At 49.8% G+C, this 17,514-nt stretch overlaps 1 protein-coding gene across 3 annotated transcripts; it reads right to left on the bottom strand.

Moving 5' to 3' along the window:
* Window positions 1–213: 213 nt before the first annotated feature.
* On the bottom strand, window positions 214–17,485 carry LOC121448800 (NADH-cytochrome b5 reductase-like). 3 transcript variants are annotated; one of them, XM_041653015.1, is made up of 7 exons: window positions 17,443–17,485; window positions 15,622–15,889; window positions 13,443–13,591; window positions 10,696–10,783; window positions 7,069–7,173; window positions 3,439–3,642; window positions 214–427 (listed from the first exon to the last, which is right to left on the bottom strand). In XM_041653015.1, exons 2-7 carry the CDS (start codon window positions 15,817–15,819, stop codon window positions 224–226), a joined length of 948 nt encoding a protein of 315 aa, XP_041508949.1. In that variant the 5' UTR covers window positions 15,820–15,889; window positions 17,443–17,485; the 3' UTR covers window positions 214–223. The 3 variants fall into 3 exon arrangements, with proteins under 3 accessions (XP_041508949.1, XP_041508948.1, XP_041508950.1); XM_041653014.1 differs by having other exon boundaries at window positions 17,141–17,469; XM_041653016.1 differs by lacking the exon at window positions 7,069–7,173 and having other exon boundaries at window positions 17,141–17,469.
* Window positions 17,486–17,514: the final 29 nt, after the last annotated feature.

Consider the following 17,514-nt stretch of genomic DNA (forward strand, 5'->3'; position numbering starts at 1 on the left):
GAGTCTTCCCTGGCTTCCAGGCAAGCTGCTGGGTTCCCTTCACACACCAGAACTAGGAGGGAAGGGCAAACCTTCTGTGCAGACAGGAAAGGAAGTGCCAAGGGTGATGACATTTTCCCAAGGTCTCTGGGTAAGTCAGCAGCAGGGTCTGGCCTGGACTCCATGTCTTCTGATTCTAGTCTGGGCTCCTTCCTGTGCCCCTGTATAAGGTCCACGGCCAGGGCTAGAAGAGGAAGTAGGAATCCTTAGTCAGGCCAGCAGCCAGGAGACACCGAGCCATGTCCTCAGTAAATTCAGGTGAGCCACAGACTAATGTAAACGGCTTTCTCCGGCAGTGGGCCACTAGCTCATCAAGCAGTTCCTGGCCCAGGCGGCCAAAGCGGGTCTTCTCACGGTAGCTCCAGGGAAGCTGCTCTGGGGAGACCTCCTGAGAAGACAAGAAAGAGCAACCATGACTCTTGGGGTTCTCGGTGTTCACTCAGTCAGTTCTCTTCTGCCATTGTAGGGAATGGTAGAAACCAAAAAAAAAGCTCCTAGTTCCTAGGGAGCCCTGGAGAGAGAGTCCTAGCAACTGCCATACTGAGTTACTAGCCTCTGAGCTATGAGATAAAGGCCCAGGCTGTGAAAAGCCATGGTCCTCTAGCCAGAGTAAGAACACAGTCCTGTGGAGGCCCGAGGGCTAAGGGCTCCTAGTGTCCCATGTACTTTCAGGCCTTGTAGTCCCACTTCAAGGAGTCTGGATGACTTCCATGTCCTCTGGTACTGTCAAGGGCACTCTGCAATCAACTGGATCTTCCTCTACTCCCCCAAACACTCTCCTGACCCAGTAGAACCTTGAGGACAGAGCAGGCAGACATCACTTGGCCTTATTTCTCCTTCCCATTTCCTGATTCTCCCCAACCACTCAGTTCTACTGGCCCTCCTAATTGTGCATCCCAAGATGCGCTGAGTCTGGTTACTCCTCAGTCGTGGTAGAGACCTTAAACACTGATAGATAGGTAGGCACGGTGATGACAGACGCAGGGCTGGGGCAGCAGAAACACTAGCACCCCTTGGGGCTCTGAGCCTGCAGGATGAACTTCTGCCTCAGCAGATCCAGGAAGGGGACAGCAGGAACGAAGGCTAGCTGCTAGGGCCAGTGTACCTGCAAGCTCGACAGCAGTACCAGGACACAGCAATGGGGAGGGCAGGCCAAGATGGAGCTGGCAAGGTCAACAGGCCAATGGGCTTGGGGAGTCGTAGAACAGTGGGGGCAGTGAATGGCTAGGAGCAAGGCAGTGCAGAATGAAGGCCAAGTCGGCAGAAGTGGCAGGGAACCTGAAGATGCTGTTCCTAGGCTGAGGCAGGGAAAGCGGCAAGCTGAGGCAATGTATGTGGGTGAGCAGAGTTATCAAGTCACCCCTGACTCCCGTTATCGAGTCGGTCCATTTTCCTGCTCAGCCTTTGGCATCTAGCATCATCACAGCCTGGCAGAGCCAAAAGTGAACTTTACTATAACTCCCTGGTTCAGATGCCATTTCTTTCCTGCAACAGTCCTGACCTCACTTACCCTCCCGCTGGTCAGAAGTGACGGACATCCACTGGCCTGTATGTGTACTGTACTAATAGACCACTAGGAGAATGTCCTCTGTGCAGGACCAGCTGGGCTGGCACCCAGCTCTCGGTCGCGGCTACCTTGTTACTTCGGGTTCTACGTCTGTAAAGCAGACAGGATGGCAGTACAAGCCTCATGCGACTGTGTGGGGACTGAAGGGCTCTGAGTGGCACACAGAAATGTTCAAAGAAGAGCACTATCCTGGGAAGTTTTTGTCAATTCACTAAAGCTGGAGTTGTCTGAGAAGAAAGACCCTCAGGTGAGTAATTGCCTCGAGATCAGACCAGTCTTTGGCAAGCCTGTGGAACACGTTCTCTCATTCTATTTTTTTTTTAAATGAGATAGGGACTCATTGTGTACAGCCTTGGCTGGCTTAGAACTCTCTACATAGACCAGGCTGGCCTTGAACTCACAGAGATCTGCTTGCCTCTGCCTCCCAGGTGCTGGAATTAAAGGCGTGCGCCACCACTGCCTGGCCAGTTCCTTTTCTTAACTGATGATCAATGAGGAAGGGTCCAGCTCACTGTGGGTGGTGCCATTCCTGAGCAGGGTCCTGGGGTATAAAGTAAACTGAACAAGCCAGGAAGAAGCATTCCTTCATGGTCTATGCTTTGGTTCCTGTCTTTGGGTTCAAGTTTCTGCCATGACTTCCACTCCAGATGGACTACACCTTTCATCCCAAGCTGCTCCTGATCACCATCTTTATCAGCAACAGAGGATAACTAAGCCACAGAGATGACCAGCTGTCCCTGCAGACAGGAAGTGTCTCACCTCCATTTGTGTCCCAGGCATCTCTCATTTGGTTGAGGTTAGAGGGGAAGAGGGCTAGCCAGCAGTCAGGTAAGTTTGCCAGGTGCCTGGCCCAGGCTTTGGTAGGATTTCTGTGCTGTTGACCCAAGTCCTTCCCTCGTCCCCTCAGCTGCACACCAGCCTCCTGCTTCATGCCCTGGCTTGGACACTTCCTGCTGCTGTTGATGTTCACCAAACATGTCAAAGAGCTTTCCACCTGTGGACATGTGTGAGGACCATGGCTCTACAAAGCTCTCCAGTCTCCTGGCCCCAGCTAAAAGGCTGAGGATCACATAAACTGCCAGAGATTTTCCAGAAATGTCTCAAGAAGGAAACTGAGCAGGGAGTATAGTACAGGACTATATGGCTACTCTCAAGCAAAAGGAAATGGGGAGGGGAATGGCAGCATGGGCTAAGTCCAGAAAAAGCAAAACCAGACCTCTAGAAAGCAGACAGACAATCAGTGACAGAGGCTTGGCTTGAGATCAGGCATGCTGCGGCAGGAGCTGGCGGGGATGGGGACACAGGAAACAGGATATAGGTGGTTTCCAGCTAGAAAACCTGTAGCTCGCTGAGTCCGACAGTAGCCATTCTGCTGCTGTGTGGAGGAACAGATGGAGGTGGCAGAGACCTTACTGAAGACACTGCCCAGCCAGTCTTGATGGAGCCTCTACTCTGGGCCTGGCCTCATGTTAAGTATCACAAGGAGTATGTGGGCCCACATTCTTAGCCACAAACACCTGAACATGGCCTCTGCTGCTGCCTTGACCCCATATTCAGGTCCCAGCCCACACAAGGGATCCCAGGAGGTGGGTGGGTGGAACATAGTGGAGGACAACGGCTATGAACTGGGACTCAGGAGTGTGAAGCATGGGGCCCAGCCCTTCTTTAAGCATGCTTCCTCCTCTGTGTGATGGACTTGCCACTGCCTACCTTTCACACAGAGGTCTTGGGACTATCAGTACAGCACAGGGCATAGAGGCCACAGTCAGTCCTCAGGACAGCACAGAGGAAGTGCAGCTTCTTAGGGGAAGAAGCCTTCACCCTGGGCTCACCTGACTGAGGACAAAGAAGGTTCGCACATTCCAGAACCTGGCCTGCTCCTGGAGGAAGGTCTTCAGGTAGATGGCCTCGAAGGTCTTGAAGCAGCCAACCAAGGTGACAAAGGTCTCATCATCTGCATTGTCTGTGATGCTCTGCAGGATGGGCACCATAGGGGCCAGGCCTGTGCCAGCTGCCAGGATGAGGAGTTCACCATACTAGAGGGGATAAACAGCAGAGCAGACGGTGGGGTCTCACCCACTACCCATTTGTGGGTCTTCTCTCGGCTAAGCTGAACAGCAATGCCTTCCTCCCGTGTCCCAACCATCTCTGCCACACTCTACACACCAGGAAGCCACCTGGTTTGTGAGCAGCAGGCAAGGCCTGCAAAACACAGCTTTTGGGATTCTGCAGCTCCTGCACTGTAGCCCAATGTGAAAGGGGCTTGGCTGCCTCTGCTTACATGTTTGTGCTTGCAAGGAACCCACTACCTCCCAAAGACACATCCTCTCCTACCAAAGCCTTTCCCCTCCCAACTCCATCCCAGCCTGCTTTCTGACTCTGGAGAGCTCTACAAAGGTCTTGGACCCCAGTCTAGAACCCTGAACCTCTCTTCTCTGAACTAAATAAAGTAATATATACATGCGCCTAGCATGGCACTGTAAGGTAGGTTCCTACAAGAGACCTAGTATCATCCACCCTCTTCAGTGAGCCCATTTCCTGTTTGTAGGTTTCTTTAAAAAAAAAAAGGCAGACTTTTTCAAAGTCAGTTCCCCTTCCTTCCTTCCTTCCTTCCTTTTCTTTCTTTTGTTATTTTTGCTTTTTTCAAGACAGGTTTTCTCTGTATAGCCCTGGCTGTTTTGGAACTCAGTAGACTCAAACTCAAACTCAGTAGAGTCAAACTCAAAAGTTATGCCTGCCTCTGCCTCCCAAGAGCTTGGATTAACAGCATGCACCATCACTGCCTGGTTCTCAAAGTCAGTTTCTTAAAGGTTAATGCCTGCTACACACAGAAAAATACTCACCTTTTTCATTCCAGATATTAGACTCGTGTGTATAAACACTAATCATGTGATCTGGGCCTCCATTTCTTCACTGGTGGGAAACAATAATGAGAGCATTTCCTAAAATAGCTCCTGTCTCAGCACCACCACGAGGACCAGAGGAGGGAACATAAGCACCCGGTATGGAGTTGAGATTTAATCATTCCAGCTTTTCCCCTTATTAAGATGGAGATCCTGCAACCATGGTCCCTCCAACCTCTAGGTCTGTGACTTGCCTCGTTCCTCCTTTTCTTCCTTCCTTTCTCAGGCTGAGTTCTAGGAAGCCTTCCCTGAGCAGGGCTGGGGTGGGAGTTCTTCCTTTCCTGTCCCCTAGTGCATTGTGCTCCCTCACACCACACTGGCAAATACTACCTGTCTCTCCCTGGACAGACGCTAGTGTCTGCCTGTGCCTTCATGCACAAACTGACATTGTATGGTCGATTTAACGTGACAACTACAGGGCAGGGCTAGCAAGGGGCTGGGTACCTGAGCCTTCTCAGGGAGCAAAGCAGGCCCTGGCAAAGCTTTGGTGGCCCATCTGAACATGGGGCACTACCCTGCCCCTTTGCTGCTGGACCTGGGTGAGACAGGAGGCTCTGATGTCCTCAAGATACAGGTCACAGGCACTGGGGGGCTCTCTCATGGGAAAGGTGATCTGAGAACCATTTGCTGTAAGCTAGGAAAAGAAACAACACCTACACCCTGCTCTCAAGGGTCTGGAGGACACAGAATGCAGGGCTGACATGAGTGATACCAGAATACTGCTGGAGAGAGATAACATACACACCTTCAAGGGTCAAAGGAGGGGCGAGTCACCTGCGAGTTGCCGTGGAGGCTGAGTGAGCCACCACATGGCAAGGGTTAGAGCCAGAGCCTGCACAGGGGATGGCTTTGGCAGTCTGCATGAGGGTATGCATCTCCTGTGACTATGGGGGTGGAAGCCAGGTCCTACAAAGGCCAGGCAAGCAGTACACTGAGCTACATCCCAATCCTGACAGGGCTGTATTATGATGCTCATACACACGTGTGCGTGTACGTGTTTGTACATATGCCATGTGTGGGAGAGGGTTTGGAAGTGAGGACGTGAGCTGGCATCCCGGGAAGATGGTTTGCAGGTGCATTCTTCTTTCTGTCTGTCTCTGCTGATGATTTTTTTCTTTTGGTTAGAGAACATGTTTTGCATTTATAATAAGGGGAAAATACAATAAAAGCTATTTTTAAATTAAACAAAAAGAATGGCAAGGCAAGCATGATTCATTATTTTCCACTTGTTTTGGTTTTGCTTTGTTTTCCTAATTATAAAGGTAATAGGTGTTCATTCCAGATAATTTGGAAAGTATAATGAAGAAAATGAAAATTGTCCATAATTTCCCTACCCAAACCTGCTAACATTTCACACATTTTCCATATAAATTTTCTTTGTGCATTTTAAATTAGTTTCCCTAGTGGGTGTATATTGCCTTGTGCCTAGTACTTGTCACTTGCTCTTATAGCATACGCATAGAGCATCATTAAAAACATAACTTCGAACTCTAGGAGAATGTTCTATCAAAAACCTGTAACCCAGTGTGCTTAACTCTTCTCTTTGTTGGATGCTCAGTTGCCTCTTTTGTTATTATAAATAAAAATGCCACTAGCACAGACAGGAGAAGCAGAGTTTGATTTTTTTTCTCTTTGTAATAGACTTCCAGAGGTGGAATTACTGGGTCAAAGGATTCTCAAGACTGTTGATACACACTACTGGATGTCCTCCAAGCATGAGACAGCCGAAGAGAAACTACCAGTGCTTTCTGGGACCCAAGCACACCACAGAGATGAGGGCATGAGACTTCCAAACTAGAGGTGTTCGGCTCTCAGCGGTAAGTGTGCGCTGCATTCAGCCTCCCAAGAAGAAGATACAACTGGAACAGTGATGGAGGAAGGTCATTGGCTAATAAAGGAACTGCCTTGGCCCATTTTATTGGTTAGAGGATAGGTGGGAGGAGTAGACAGAACAGAACGCTGGGAGGAAGAGGAAGTGAGGTCAGACTTGACAGCTCTCCTCTCGGGAGCAGACGCCTGAGAGAGACGCCATGCCCCGCTCCCGGGATGAAGCTCCGACCCAGGATGGACATAGGCTAGAATCTTCCTGGTAAGCGCACCTTGGGGTGCCATACACAGATGATTAGAAATGGGCTAAATTAATATGTGAGAATTAGCCTAGAAGAGAATGGGCCAAGCAGTGTTTAAATGAATACAGTTTGTGTGTTGTTATTTCGGGGCATAAGCTAGCCGAGCAGGCGGCTGGGGTGCTGGGAACGCAGCCCCGCCGCTCATATTACTACAGAACAGGATATGAGAGTCAGAGGGCATGGGGTCCTGAACCCTAAGTACTCGGGCCCAATTTTCTGAGTCACAGGGACTCACTAACAATTCTGGAGTAAAGTGGACAGTTTTGTTTATTAGGGCCTATCCATTCCCTCCCTTGTCTAAGGCCAACGTCACTCTGGGTATTGGGTTTACGTATTGGAAGAAGATTACATTGCGCTTCTATAGCCTGGAACAGGGAACTCTCAGCAGGGAGACAGCCCCCGCAAAGCTCCTCAGGACTAAAGGACTGACCTTGTTTGGTTCATACAAGAAGCTTCCGAAAGGCCCTCTCCAGAAAGCTGTGTCTCCTATTCTCCAGGACTCCACGTACCGGGACATCAGCCCAGTCTGATAGCACTTGAAGCAAACACAGGGAACAGTTAGTGGGCGGCAAGTTCTGCTGCGCAAGCCTCCCTAGCCAACACTTGGAATTCCTTCTGAATGCTCAGTGACTCCCAAGGGACTCTCAGGTTGTCTTCTTCTGCGCCCTACATGTTGGAGCTATCGTCCACACTGACATCTACCTACACAAGGTGGATGATGAGGTTGAGATGAAACTCCAGTGACCTACCAACTTCAAGGTCTCACACCAAATGCCTGAGGAGAGCACGCAGGGAATGCAGCCCAGCAAAGATGGAGTAGTGACTAAAGCAACTAGTACTTAGTCTCAGAGAGACAGCAGGCTGCCAAGGGATGTCCCTTCTAACAGGGAAGCTATTTCACAGGTGCTAGCCTGTAGATTGTGGGACAGACGTTGCCAGATCTTAGGAGTCTTCCAAGAGATGCAGGAGATTCATATTTTTATCGAAAACCCTCCCACTTCTGAAATGTCAGCAATAAACTCATAATTCTGCAATTCCAGGCAGGCTAAAGCCAAGTACATGTGTACTGTCTCCGGCTTACTCTATATCACCTCCTGATGGGATGGCTGCTATGTGAGTCCACACTGCCTGTCTGCTCTGTTCCGAGCACCATGCTGGGGTAGCAGGGCACACAGTGAGACCCGAAACACTAGGAAGACACCCAGTGCCTGACCCCTGAACATGTAGCAGTAAGTATTCCAGTCAACTCATTTATCCAGTCAGACCTCCTCTGAAAGGGCTTCAAGGATCAGAAGGATGCATATGGATATCTTAGACATAAACAAGGCAGATACTGACCCACGAACAGGAGCCCTGAGCCCATACAGTGAGATAAAGCTGACCTTCTTGGGGGTCAGAGAGACATGCAAAGAAAACTCTGGGCACCTGCAGCAGCATGGTCAACAGCACAGAGTCCAGTCTTCTCTCGGGAAGAACAGATGGCCATGTAGGGGTAGAGTCAGGGGAAACAGTTGGGGACAAAACTGGAAGGATGGTTGGGATGGCCCCAGGCTTGAAGGAGAGACTAGATTTGGTGATCAGACCTGCCTTTGAGCACCCGCAGCTACCTCTGACACCAGCTACATAAGGCACAGGAAGTCCCTGCTCACCTGGGAGAGGCCTGGGAGGGAGGGTTTTTACTGGAAGGTGTGTGGGAACACATTTTGGTTGCTGGGCCCAATTTGGGGAAAGTAAAAACCCCAGCTATGGGGGTTAGAAAGATGTTTCAGCAGTTAAGAACACTGGCCGCTCTTCCAGAGGGCCTGGGTTCGATTTCTAGCACCCACATGGTGGCTCACAACTGACTGTAACTCCAGTTCTAGGGAAGCAGCCACTCTTTTTTTTAAAAAAAAAAAATATTTGTTTATTTATTTATTATGCATACAATATTCTGTCTGTGTGCATGCCTGAAGAGGGCACCAAACCTCATTACAGATGGTTGTGAGCCACCATGTGGTTGCTGGGAATTGAACTCAGGACCTTTGGAAGTCGAGACAATGCTCTTAACCACTGAGCCATCTCTCCAGCCCCAGCAGCCACTCTTAGACATACACACAGACAAAACATTAAACACGTAAAACAAAGAAACAAACAAACAGAACGCAGCTATGGCCCTGGGTGTCCCATGACATGACAACACCAAAGAAAGAGCACCACGCAGAGCCTGGCTCGGAGCAAGCGTCCATCAGTCCACTACCCAAGAGGCTTTGCAGCTTCAGTGTCTTCATCGCTAAAATGGGGATAATATGGTCTTCCCGAGGTCATGAGTTGAAATGAGAAAATGTGAACAGAGCTACAAGCAGCGTAATCAGTGCCCAGCAGGTGCCTGAAAAAGAAGCCCGCCTTCATTTCCTCGCGGGGAAAGTCAACCCACAAATTCCCACTGCCTTCCCAATTTGCACAGACATTTCCAGCTCTTCCCAGCCAGTGGCTTAGGGATAATGAGATACCTCTCCAAAGGAGAAAATCGGCCTTGCAGCTGGGAGGGATCCAGCTGCTCTGGAGGGCTGTCTCTAGGCTTATCCTCTCAGCAGAAGCACCCTAGACAAGCAGCGCCGGGAAGCAGGCCATTTGGAGAGGATTTGTGGAATCTCCCAGACAAACAGTAGCGTGCAAAAGGGAGCTCGTCCAGGCTTATGTGGGAAGGAATAAACATTCGGGCTCTGAAGGCAAGCAGGGCAGCAGGAGCCGAAGGCGGCCCTAGGCCCCAGAGTCAGGGGCTTGCTCACCCATAGCCCTCCTTCCTCCACCTTCCACTTTCGCTCTCCTGGGGCCTCAGCCTGCTGACCAGTAAATAATGGCATGGCCTTGGAAGAGGCGTGGGTATGCTCCCTAGGACTCCACGAGGGAAATGCTCTCACTGGCAGGTGTGTCAGACTGTGGCCTGTGGCCACAGACAGCTAAGGGGAGCTTTGAAAGTGGCCTGACACTAAATTGAAAACTTATTTTAAAACATTAGTATTTTTGTTTGGGGGTGTTTGTCGAGTCTATTGTTCTGGAGCATGGACTCTGTAGACCTGGCATGGTGTTGCAAGGCTGGACATGCCTGGCAGAGCTACAACAGGTTGGAGTGCACGAAACTGCACTTGCTGGAGGCCAAAGGTCAGAGCGTCAGTGGGTCCGTGAAAAGCAATCTGCTTAGTTTCCTCACTCTGGGCCTCCTCGACTGTAATTTACTGCTATGATCTTGGGTCTCCAGAGCATTTTGTGTCCATCTCATTTCACTCGGCTCTGACAGTTCTTCCTCTGGCCCCAGATGTCCCCCCCCCAGCCCCCCCCCCCCCAAGGACCTGTTTCCTGTCCCCCTTTCCTACATCTGGCTATGGGCACTCTCGGCCTAGAATGCCATTCCCTGACACCATCAGCTCACACTCCCCCTTCGAGGCCCACCTCCTGGAGAGAGGATGTCAGGTTAGTTCTGTCTGAAGGCTCTTCAGGCTCTTTTCTCTTCTGGCATCCTGTCCCCTTCTATGCCTGGATGAACACCTCTCCCAATCCGTGTGTCTTCTGCTATGCTGCTCCCAGTCTCAGACCTCACTTATTTCTCAGCCCTCAAACACATAGTATCTATCAGGAAGCTGAGCCTGAGCTCCTTGTACACCAGTTGCCCTGAGCTGGGCCAGGCCTCTTTTCATGACTAGCATCATGCTGCATTGAGCCGTTCTGATCACTCTGTCCTGGGCTTGGTCCCTCCAGGTCAGGCTGGATCCCTGTGCCAGCAAATACAGGTTCTGGGACTTGCTCCTACTTCATCTCAGCTCAGTACTTTCTTTCCATCGGTTGCTAACAGGTGATAAGGCGCAGCTTTCCTGAAATCTCCCAGTAACATGCCCTCTGTAATGGCCAGCAGCACCCTCCTTGGAAAAGGAGAGGGAAGAGGCCCCCCAAACTATTGCTCCTTCAAGTCAGCTTATTCTCACACCAACTAATAGACGGGAACCCCTCTAACCCAGACAGGCTAGAGGGGGAGGTCCAAGTCCATAGCACCTTACGAAAGCCTCAACAAGAATCAACTCACCTTGATTAAAACATCAAAGTATCCTTCCGCAGTGACAGGGCTGATGGGAGTATAGGCTCTCTGAATTTCTAAGCCATCTGCTGTACCTCTGGGAAGAAGAAGTACACAGACAGTGGGTAGCCAGTCGTTTAGTAGACTCTTATCATGCGCCTCCTCTGTCAGGCTAATGGACATAGAGATGGGTCCCAGTCATTCCCAGAGGTCCTCGCCAAGGGACAGGTAAGGAACAGCAGAAGGAAGGGCAGTGAGTTCACCACCGCCCATGACTTGTGAGACATGTGTGCAGGTCAGTTAATCCTTCAGCAGCATCTCCTGAAAAGTAGGGGTGGCCATTTAGGTCGTGGGTGTGACTTCACTGGAATCAGTCATAGAGTATGTCAAAAAGAACACTGATGTCGGGCGGTGGTGGCGCACGCCTTTAATCCCAGCACTTGGGAGGTAGAGGCAGGCGGATCTCTGTGAGTTCGAGGCCAGCCTGGTCTACAAGAGCTAGTTCCGGGACAGGCTCCAAAGCTACAGAGAAACCCTGTCTCGAAAAACCAAAAAAAAAAAAAAAAAAAAAAAAAAAAGAACACTGATAACAAAAAGTACACTGATGGTGTGAGCAGTCTGTGGGGCATTCCTGGGGTTTTCTGACTTCTGCACTACAAAATAACACAGATAAAAACCTCTGCTGAGATTTATGAAACATTACCATAGGCCAGCAAGCACCAGAACTGGAGGAACCCTCAAAGGGGCTTGATGCTGAAGCTCTGCCAATGTATGAATTGTCTTTAGAATGTTGGCAACAATGGGGTCAGGAGAGCAATCATGAGTTGTGGTAATAGCTATGAGGTAGGAATGTCTATTGTGTACCAGACATAGTATATGAATAATCTTATTTAAAATAACAATCTAGGGCTGGAGACAAGGCTCAGAGGTTAGGACTCTGAGTACTCAGTGCTCTTGCAGAGGGTCTGTTTGGTTCTCTGCACCTATATCGGGTAGCTCACAACTGCCAGTAACTCTAGTTTCAGGGACTCTGATACCTTCTTACCTCCATGGACACTCCACACGTGATGCACATACATAAACTCAAGCACACATGCATACACATAAAAATAAAAACTCTTTAAAAGAAATCCAGAGCCAGGTGTGGTGGTGCACACTTTTAATCTCAGCATTCATGACGCAGAGGCAGGTGAATCTCAGGGAATTCAACGCTAGCCTGGTCTACAGAAAGAGTTCCAAGGCAGCCAGGGCTATAAAGAGAAACCCTGTCTTGAAAAACAAAAGCAAAAACCAACCAAACAGAACAACAACAAACACCAAACAATGCTAAGAGAAGGAACACCATTTGCACACTGGCATCTGACTATTGCTCCAACTCCAGTTTGGTCCTGAACCTTGAAGTACTTCTCTCAGCTGGGTGTGGTGGTGCACCCTGTAGTCCCAGCACTTGGGAGACTGAGGCAGAAAATACATGTTTGAGTTTGAGCTGGCCTGGAGTACACCATGACTTTGAAAAAACAAACAAAAATAAAAAACAAAACCTCAAACCAAACAATAACAGAAATCCTGACAACTTACTTCCCAGGACACTCCAAATGCTTTAGCCTTACCGTGTGCAAAACGTTCTGCTCTGGTGTCTGCAAAGACTGAAAGGCCCTCCCAAGTGCATCAAATGCAGGAGCTAGACAGGTAAAGTCTGATGTGTCTCAGAGGGAGTGAGCACTGTCATCTATAAACTCAGGAGTCTGATGGAGTCGGGCATTGATGATGAGCAGGCCCCTGACAGGTGGGGCCAGGAAGGGAACAGCCTGGGCTGGACAAGTGCAGGCAAGCCAGGAACTAGTAGCTGGATTTCAAGGCTAAGACATGGGCACCTGTGGAGTAGGGAAGGGAGGTTGGGCAGCCATGGATTAGAATGTCATTATGGAAGCAATGAGGAGCTACAGAACGCGTCTTAATGAGTGACATGGCCAGATATATTAGGAATGTCACTGGGTGGTAGAGAGGATGGAGGGGAGTCAGCCTAGAAGCTGGGTGTCCTGCCCACTCCAATTCATGGGTGGAGAGTTGCATAGCTATAACCTACTATGGCTTCTCTTGCCAACTGAAACACTGAATTTGAAGGACTGCCAGTCAGGTCACAGGCCATAGGAACCAGTGTGAGCTAAGTGGCCAGTCTGACCAGCAGTGAGCTCTCTTTCTGGTTTCCTCCCACTTGCCTTTTGGCCATGCCTTGCTTGTCTTGTTGTTGTTGTTGTGTGTTTCGTTAGTTTGTTTGCTGACTTCATCTTGTCTTACCAACCCCATAAGCTCCAGCAATCTTGGGGTTCAGATCTAGGCCCTTTTTTCCTCCCACATACACATATGCTGAATACTGTCTGGATGTATGATAACATCTTCCAGATAATGGCAACTACCAGCCAGGAGTCTGTGAAGGTTAAATGAGGTAATGAATGTGAGGAGACAGACCCGTGCCTTGGCTAGTGAGACCCGTGCCCTGGCTAGCGAGACCCGTGCCTTGGCTAGTAAGACCTGTGCCTTGGCTAGCAAGTGCCATTAAGGGGCTAGCATTATTATTTATCTCAAAAACACATCACTGAGCTCCATGTCAAGAACCCTGAGTCATATGCTCCTGGGTCTATCTTGAAGATGGCAAGCAAGGGCTTAAGAAAGGCCAAGCAAGCTGCCCCAGGCTACTCAGCTGGTCAGCGGCAAAGCATGGCAGCAGGTTTGGTCCTCCCACAACCTGAGTGTACCGTAGGATGAGGTGCTGCCCAGGATGCAGGCCGAGCTGACTGCTCCCAGGCAATGTAAACCGGACATGGTAGGTGTCCTTGGTGAGTTTCTCTATGGCGCTGATGTGGAAGGCCAAGAAGGTCTCTGGACTTAGCTTGGTGGAGCAGCCCTACAACGAGAAAAGTCTTGATTGACTTCTAGGGGTCAGGACTAAGGGACACACATCCTTGCCACTTTTCCTGATGAGAGCCATCTCTTGATGTGACAAAGAATTGACCCTATCTTGCTTTGCCTTTACCCACAGCACATGGAGTCTACCTGGTGTTTAAGCTTTCTGTAGCTTCCCACAACCCCAGGACCAAGCACAGGCTCCTTAGCCTACACTCAAGGGAGCAGTGGACAACCACAAGCTTCATTTATCTGCAGATGGCAAATTTCCATTCCTCCTCCAAGGCCACCTGTCACTGCCCTCTCAAGGTCCTCACTGTTCAAGTAGTATCCTCTGGACAAAACACTCACTCTAGGGTACTGAACACCTGCTCAGCCTTCAGACCCATTAAGTTTCAGATCCGGAGAGCTGAAAACCCATGGAGCCATAGAGATGATCCAATGTTCAAAGTCAGCAGGGAGCAGTGACTCAAAATCATGTCCTCTGGGTTCAGCACACTGTCCTCACCATCCCAACCCCTCCTTGTGCCTCTTGAGGGCAGCCTTCTCTGAATACCATGACTGAGCTCTCTCTCAGACAGGGTCTTTCTGTAGCCATGGCTGTCCTGACCTTGCTATGCAGACCAGGTGGATTTCGAACTCACAGAGATCCTCCTGCCTCTGCCTGCAATTAAAAGCGTGCACCGCCACACCTGGTTTGGTCTCTCTTGTATAGTATTCATATTTGGCTTACCTGAAGAAGGTGTGGTTGCAGGCACCAAACTTAGAACTCAGTAACCAGTGTCTCAGCATTGACAGGCCTGGGGTCCCAGACACTCTCTACCACAGCCCTCTTGAGCCAGGATGACCTTGTCTCCATCAGTCACATGCTAAGAACCCTGTCACAGCTGCCTGTGGCTAAAGAACACTGAGCTAGAGACAGGACACTGGGATTGATCCAGCTAGCTGCTATTTCTGGGCCTTGGTCTCCTATTATGTAAAAAGAGGCCACTCATCTGGTAGCATTACAGGGCTATAGGGGAAAGATAAAATAAGTACATGGTTGGGTATTTTTTGTTATTGTTTTGTTTTGTTTTTTGGGGACAGGATCTCACATAATTCCTCAGACTGACCTGACTCACTACATGACCCGGGTTGGCTTTGAAATCGCTGATTCTCCTGCCTCTAGCTTCCAAGTGCTGGGATCCAAAGAGTGTGCCACCACACCTAGCTTTATATATGTATTTCATAAAATGTAAATTGCTATGGACATATAATCTATTATTACTTCATCACAATTTAAAAGATAAAGCTATTAGATTAAATACACTGTTGTGCAATATCAATTTTCTGTTATCACAGGTTGAGTACAGCCACTATATATTGAAACTGTAACTATTCTTGAAATATATGAAGTTCTTTTTGGGTTGAGGAAGGAAGTCAATATGCTCCAGAGACAACCGAGTAGCGACAGCACCTGAAGGTCTGTTAATATATCACATGTCAGCTTGCTCTTTTGAGGGCAAGGACTGTGTCTTGCTTACCACAGATCCTCAATGCTTTATAGGACCTGGCGTACAATATGTATTCAATGGATATCTGATAAGTGAAATAATTAGCGGCTGGAGATATGGCTCAGGGGTTAAGAGCATTGCCTGCTCTTCCAAAGGTCCTGAGTTCAATTCCCAGCAACCACATGGTGGCTCACAACCATCTGTAATGGGGTCTGGTGTCCTCTTCTGGCCTGCAGGCAGAATATTGTATACATAATAAATATAAATAAATAGATAGATAATTATTAGGTTCTGTGTTAAACATCACAAATATCAGGGTCCATTTTGCAGATGGGGAAACTATGGCTTCAAGAGGTTAAGGGGCTAGATAAATCCACATAGCTACTAATAGGTTGGTTTCAGGTCTGGACCTTGCTTCCTGGATTTATCTGCTTTCATTAAGACTACTTCTTACTTACCACTGTCTAGTCAAAGGCTTCCCAGGGCAGGCACAGAGCAGGGCAGGGTCAGACAGCTACTGAAAGTCTGGACTCCTCACCTGGGTCTCGGTCGACTGCTTCCCACTCAGCAGGCTCCGGTCATTTCTGGCTCGGGCTGCTTCCCATCTTTCCAGGTCTCGGTAATAGAGGTCAAACACACAGGGCGAGCAGCCACTCCCGCAGCACTGGGAGGGCAGGGGCTCCACAGGCTTCAGCGGCAGCCAAGCTTCAGCATCGTTGTCCTTCCTCTCATCCATCGTCAGTGGGGCTTGGGCAACATGGACAAAGGGACAACTGGGACAGGACAGGCTCTCCTTCGCTGTCAGCCTGGGAGGGGGAAAACATGGGGGTAGACTCTGTCCTCCTCTGCTCCTCTCGGTCTCCTCAAGGCCTGCCAGGTTACAGGGACAGGGATGGCTCAACCAGGGATCTGCTGTCAGATGGACATACTTACTGTTTACAATGATTGTGGTTTTGCCTGTGTGTGTGTGTGTGTGTGTGTGTGTGTGTGTAATAAATAGTTTCTTAGCAGAGAAGGGGATTTGGCTTCAGAAAAATCTTTTCCACTACTGCACAAGGAGCTCTATTACTTCAGTATGGTTCTGAGGCTGGTGCACCAGGAGAACAAGGCTGGCGTCTTACTCGTTCTGTATTATACCAAACGACCTGGCACATGGAACGCCCCTACTGACTGGTGAGCAGCCACTCGATGGTCTGCGAGCAAGGCACAGGCTTAGGTGCTGGAACACAATAGAGGTGAACAGGAGGACAGTGTCTGTGTCCTTGTTCAGACCTAGCACGATGTTAGAGCCATTCAGTCAATCCACCTTTACAGCATGCTGTGTATCAGTCACAGGCGTGAATGAGGCCTCTCTATGCCAATTACTCTTTGCATCTGTGTATGTGTGTGTGTGTGGGGGGGGGAGTACTAAAAATCAGACAAGTGAGGGTTAGTCATACTGTCCTCTGCCTTATCTGCCTTAAATTTGGGGTTCAAACAACCCTATGTCTCAGCTATTTTGGAAATTGGTAGAGAAGTTGGACACATCCACCACAGTCTTAAAGACATGGTTCCTTCCCTTCTGGGAGGCACAATCCCTGTTGCAGCCTAGGCCTGGATGCCTCTCCCTGCTCTTCAGGCCTTGACTGAGGTCATCCTCCTCCCTCAGAGGCATGTGCTGATTGTCCTAGTCAGTACACACTCATTTGATAAACCCACCAACTGCTGTCCGCCAACTGCTCTAGGTGCCAGGGACACAGTTCTTTGTGCTCACGGGACAGTCATTAAAATAAAAATTAACAGCAACTTTGACAGAGGTCAAAGGAGAGAAAAAGACCTAAAGAAATGGACAGGAAGCGTGTGTGTGTGTGTGTTGTCACTGTTCTCTCTGGCCCCTAAATCTAAGTTCTACACGTTCACCCGGTGCTTAGCACAGCACCCATCTCCCTCCCCACAGCGAGCTTGCCAGAAGCAGGTGCTGCGCAAGGGAGCGGCTCCCGGCACCGGCCCTGCCTCTAGGAGGCCCTGCCTCTAGGAAGCGAAAAGGAAACCTCAGGAGCCAAGAAAAAGTAACTCGCCTTCGGCGCTGAGCCGAAGCGCAGGGCGAGCAGCCGGGTGTCGAGCTGACGTAGGGGGGGCCCCGTGGCCCTCGCAGGCTCTGGGGAGCCCCAGCAAAGGAAAGCGTGGGCAGCAGTAAGTGAGTGGAGAGGACACCTCCAGAACCCACTAGACGCCGGGCCCGCTCAGCCGTTTCAACAGCGAGTGAGACCGAGGCCTTTCAACCTCTAATTGCCTATGGTGGTCAAGGACGTCCCAGGTACAGGTTGGCGGTGCCCGCACTCCTCTGTCCGGCCGCGAGGAACAGCACCACTCTACCCACCTGTGACCCACTCACGTCGGGTACCTCAGAAACTGAGAGCGCTTTGCAGGGTCCACCTATAAGCATAGGCAC

The sequence above is a fragment of the Microtus oregoni genome, unplaced genomic scaffold (genome assembly GCF_018167655.1).
Source record: "Microtus oregoni isolate MIOR12 unplaced genomic scaffold, Mior012 000005F_ref0000423, whole genome shotgun sequence".
NCBI lineage: Eukaryota > Metazoa > Chordata > Mammalia > Rodentia > Cricetidae > Microtus > Microtus oregoni.

Bases quoted from the DNA above. Each gene is read 5' to 3' on its own strand.
- LOC121448800 (XM_041653015.1), bottom strand. From the start codon at position 15,819: ATGGATGAGAGGAAGGACAACGATGCTGAAGCTTGGCTGCCGCTGAAG. The intron at 7,174-10,695 runs GTGAGTTGATTC...GTTTGCTTCAAG, and splicing joins ACTTTGATGTTTTAATCAAG to TGCTATCAGACTGGGCTGAT. The intron at 428-3,438 runs GTGAGCCCAGGG...TTGTCTTCTCAG, and splicing joins CCTTCTTTGTCCTCAGTCAG to GAGGTCTCCCCAGAGCAGCT.